At 43.4% G+C, this 3,156-nt stretch overlaps 1 protein-coding gene across 1 annotated transcript in view; it reads right to left on the bottom strand.

Moving 5' to 3' along the window:
• The window catches only part of CRTAM (cytotoxic and regulatory T cell molecule), a 47,507-nt gene that overhangs the window by 9,610 nt on the left and 34,741 nt on the right, over window positions 1–3,156 (bottom strand). Inside the window, exon 8 of the mRNA XM_014587917.2 lies at window positions 1,107–1,253. Coding sequence (XP_014443403.1) covers window positions 1,107–1,253 — 147 coding nt within the window. The remainder of the gene's footprint in view (window positions 1–1,106; window positions 1,254–3,156) is intronic.

Here is a 3,156-nt window from a genome sequence, read left to right as displayed (position 1 = left end):
TTTCCTTCTTTCTTTCTTTCTTTCTTCCTTCCTTCCTCCCTTCCTTCCTTCCTTCCTTCCTTCCTTCCTTCCTTTTTTTTTTTTTTTTTCTTTTAAGTTTTTATTATAGGGCACATGTACATGCCGGAGAGAAAGAGAGAGAGAAAGTGAGAAATCTTCCCCCATGGGGAATGGCCACGTGGCAACTCCTTCTCCTCCATTCTCCTTCTGGGATCTTGGGCACATGTGCATATGTACCCAGCTTGATTTTCAAGCCACTGGGTCCAGGATTCAAACCACGCCTGGCCATGTGGGAGTCCAGAGATGTAAACACTATGCCATCTGCTGGCCCCTTCAATGAGACCTTTCTAATCAGAAATCTTAAGGAAGAATTAGTATATACTGTGGCCGCTTGTAGCTGAGTATATTCTTACTAAGTTGGAGTAGGACTGAAACTACAAGATTCAACCCTTGATTGACCCCTGCCGAAGTCCCTCCTTGAGAGCAGGTACCGGGTCTGTCTAGCTGACAAATGTATCCCAATGACTGGACCAGTGCATGGCGCACAGCAGGTGCTCAGTGGACACTTGGTGAATGAATGGCTGAATAGCCCCCGCTGTTGTTTCCTTGTATAAACGGAAGTGTCTATAATTTAATGCCAATTCCTAGAGCTATTCTTGTTTCTTTTGGCTGTGTGATCTTTGACTATAGTTCCCAGAAATTCACAGCCCACCTTTACTAAAAAACAAATTGCTTATTTGAGCGACCATGTTTATCGAATAGATTGCACAGTAATAATTAAACAGAAAAGCTTCTTTCTTTCTTTCTTTCTTATTTTTTTTTTTTTTGAGTTTTTGCTATGGGCTGCTGTGCTCACTGGAGAGAGATATAGAGAGGCAGAGAGAAATCACCTGCCCTAGGGGAATGGCCATAGTATAATCCCTTCTCTTCCATTCTCCTTTCAGGATTTTGGGTACACACATGCACCAGCGTTATTTTGAGGCCGATGGGTCTGGAACTCACACCATGGTCAGCCATTATACCATCTATTGGCCCAACTGAAAAGCTTTAACTGACGCTTTTCCTTTTCCGGCCTCTGGCCTCAGTCCGGCTCTCTGCCCACTCACCTTTCTTCCAGACCACGTGTGCTTTCCGCAGCTTCATGATGAAGAGCTGGACGATGATGAAGAGGACGAAGATGAGGAAGGACACCAGAGTGAGCAGCAGTACGCCACTTTTCTTCCGGGCCAGGCCCACGTACTGAGGATTGGCTTCTGGAAGGAAAACAGGATTGTAGGCAGCTTGGATGTGGCTTGCTTTCTTTCCTTCTTTCTCTCTCTCTCTTTTTTTTTTTTTTTTGGTGTGGGGGAGTTAACTAAGGAACATATAAAAAATTTTTCCACCATGTAGGGTAGACTAACAGAGGGCTCTTATGAAGAGATGATAGGGAGCTTAACCCTGACGGTAAAAATACAAATAGTGTTCATTTTCTGAAAACAAGCAATTCTGTGGGATGATTTTGGAACTAGTTATTTTTTGTTTCTACATAAAGTATGTGAGACACTTAAAGGGGTCAACAGGTGGCATGGTGGTTAGGGTGACTGGATTTCCACATGGCTGACCACAGTTCGAATCTCAGAACTGGAGGCTTGCTTTCTCACTTTCTGTCTCTCTCTTGTCAACTTCAAAAATAAAAATAAAAATAGAAATAATGACAATGAATAAAATTAAGTAAAGTAATTACTAAAAAAAAGAAAGGTGACTTAAATTATATTCAGATTATTCAAATTAGTGGTAAGCAATGTATTCTTTTTTGAGAGATTTTTGCCATAGGGTGTGTGGGCTCACCGGAGAGACAGAGACAGAAAGCAAGAAATCACCCCGCAGTGGGATGACCATGTCACGATCCCTTCTCTTCCATTCTCCTCTCAGGGTTTTGGGCATGTATGCACATGCACATGTCCTGGGTGTGAGTTTCAAGCTGCCAGGTCTGGGACTCGAACCATGGTCCAGCACCTTAATCATTATACCACCTCTGGCCCCGATTTATATTTTATTATTTTTTTTTAGGTTATTGCCATAAGGCACATGAGCTCACTGCTGCAGACAGACAGAGACAGAGAGAAGGAAAGTGAGAAATCACCCCTGAGGGAGGATGGTCATACAGTAATCCCTTCTCCTCCAGTCTCCTCCTTGGATTTGGGGCATGCATGCCCACATGCCCAGCCTGAGTTTCGAGTCGCTAGGTCTAGGACTTGAACCACAGTTGGTCATGTGGGAGTCCAGCACCTTAACCAGCATGCCATCTGATGACCTTTAAGCAATGAATTTTTAGCAAGATATAGTTAAGTAGCAAGAGAGATTGTTAAGGAATTTGGAAAACTATCCCAATAAAAAGAAAATTCTATCATCTTCGTTAGTTACATGTGGCTAATGAAGGCATTGGAGGAAGGCATTGGAGTAAATTAGATGAGCTCTAAAAAAGTGCCCCCAGCAGTTGGCATAATGGCTATGTCGCTGAACTCCCATGTAGTCGACCGTGGTTCGAGTCCCAGACCTGGTGGCTTAAACTCACGCCAGGAGCGTGAGCGTGCATGCCCAAGATCCCAAGAGGAGAATGGAGGAGAAGGGATTGTGATGTGGGTGATTTCTCACTTCCTGTCTTTCGAGAAAACCACAAAAAAAAAAAAAAAAAAAAAAAAAAAAACAGGATAGTTTATTTAGGGACCAGCACATGTGCAATGGTTATGTCACTGGAATCCCACATAGCTGACTGTGGTTTGAGTCGCTGGCCCAGAGGTTTAAAACTCATACCGGGTGTGTGTGTATGGGTGTCCAAGATCCTAGGAGGAGACAGGATTGCTGTAAGGCCATCCCCCTGGGGGGTGATTTCTTGTTTTCTGTCCCTCTGTGTCTCTGGCAAGTGTATGCACCTTATGGGGAAAATTTCTCTTAAAAAAAGGATTTCTTATTTATTTTGATTTATTATTACTATTTTTTTAAAAAATTTGAACAGAGAGAAAGAAAGGGAAAGTGAGAAAGCAAGTTGCCAGGTCCAGCACTTGAACCATGGTCAGCCATGTGGGTGTCCAGAGCCTGAACCACCATGCCACCTGCTGACACCTGCTGTTTGGTTTTTTTTTTTTTTTTTTGGGGGTTTTTCACTGGGGGGGCGGT

Source organism: Tupaia chinensis, unplaced genomic scaffold, assembly GCF_000334495.1.
Source record: "Tupaia chinensis unplaced genomic scaffold, TupChi_1.0 Scaffold000247_1, whole genome shotgun sequence".
NCBI classification, from domain to species: Eukaryota; Metazoa; Chordata; class Mammalia; order Scandentia; family Tupaiidae; genus Tupaia; species Tupaia belangeri.
This window is presented reverse-complemented; position numbering and strand designations above follow the sequence as displayed.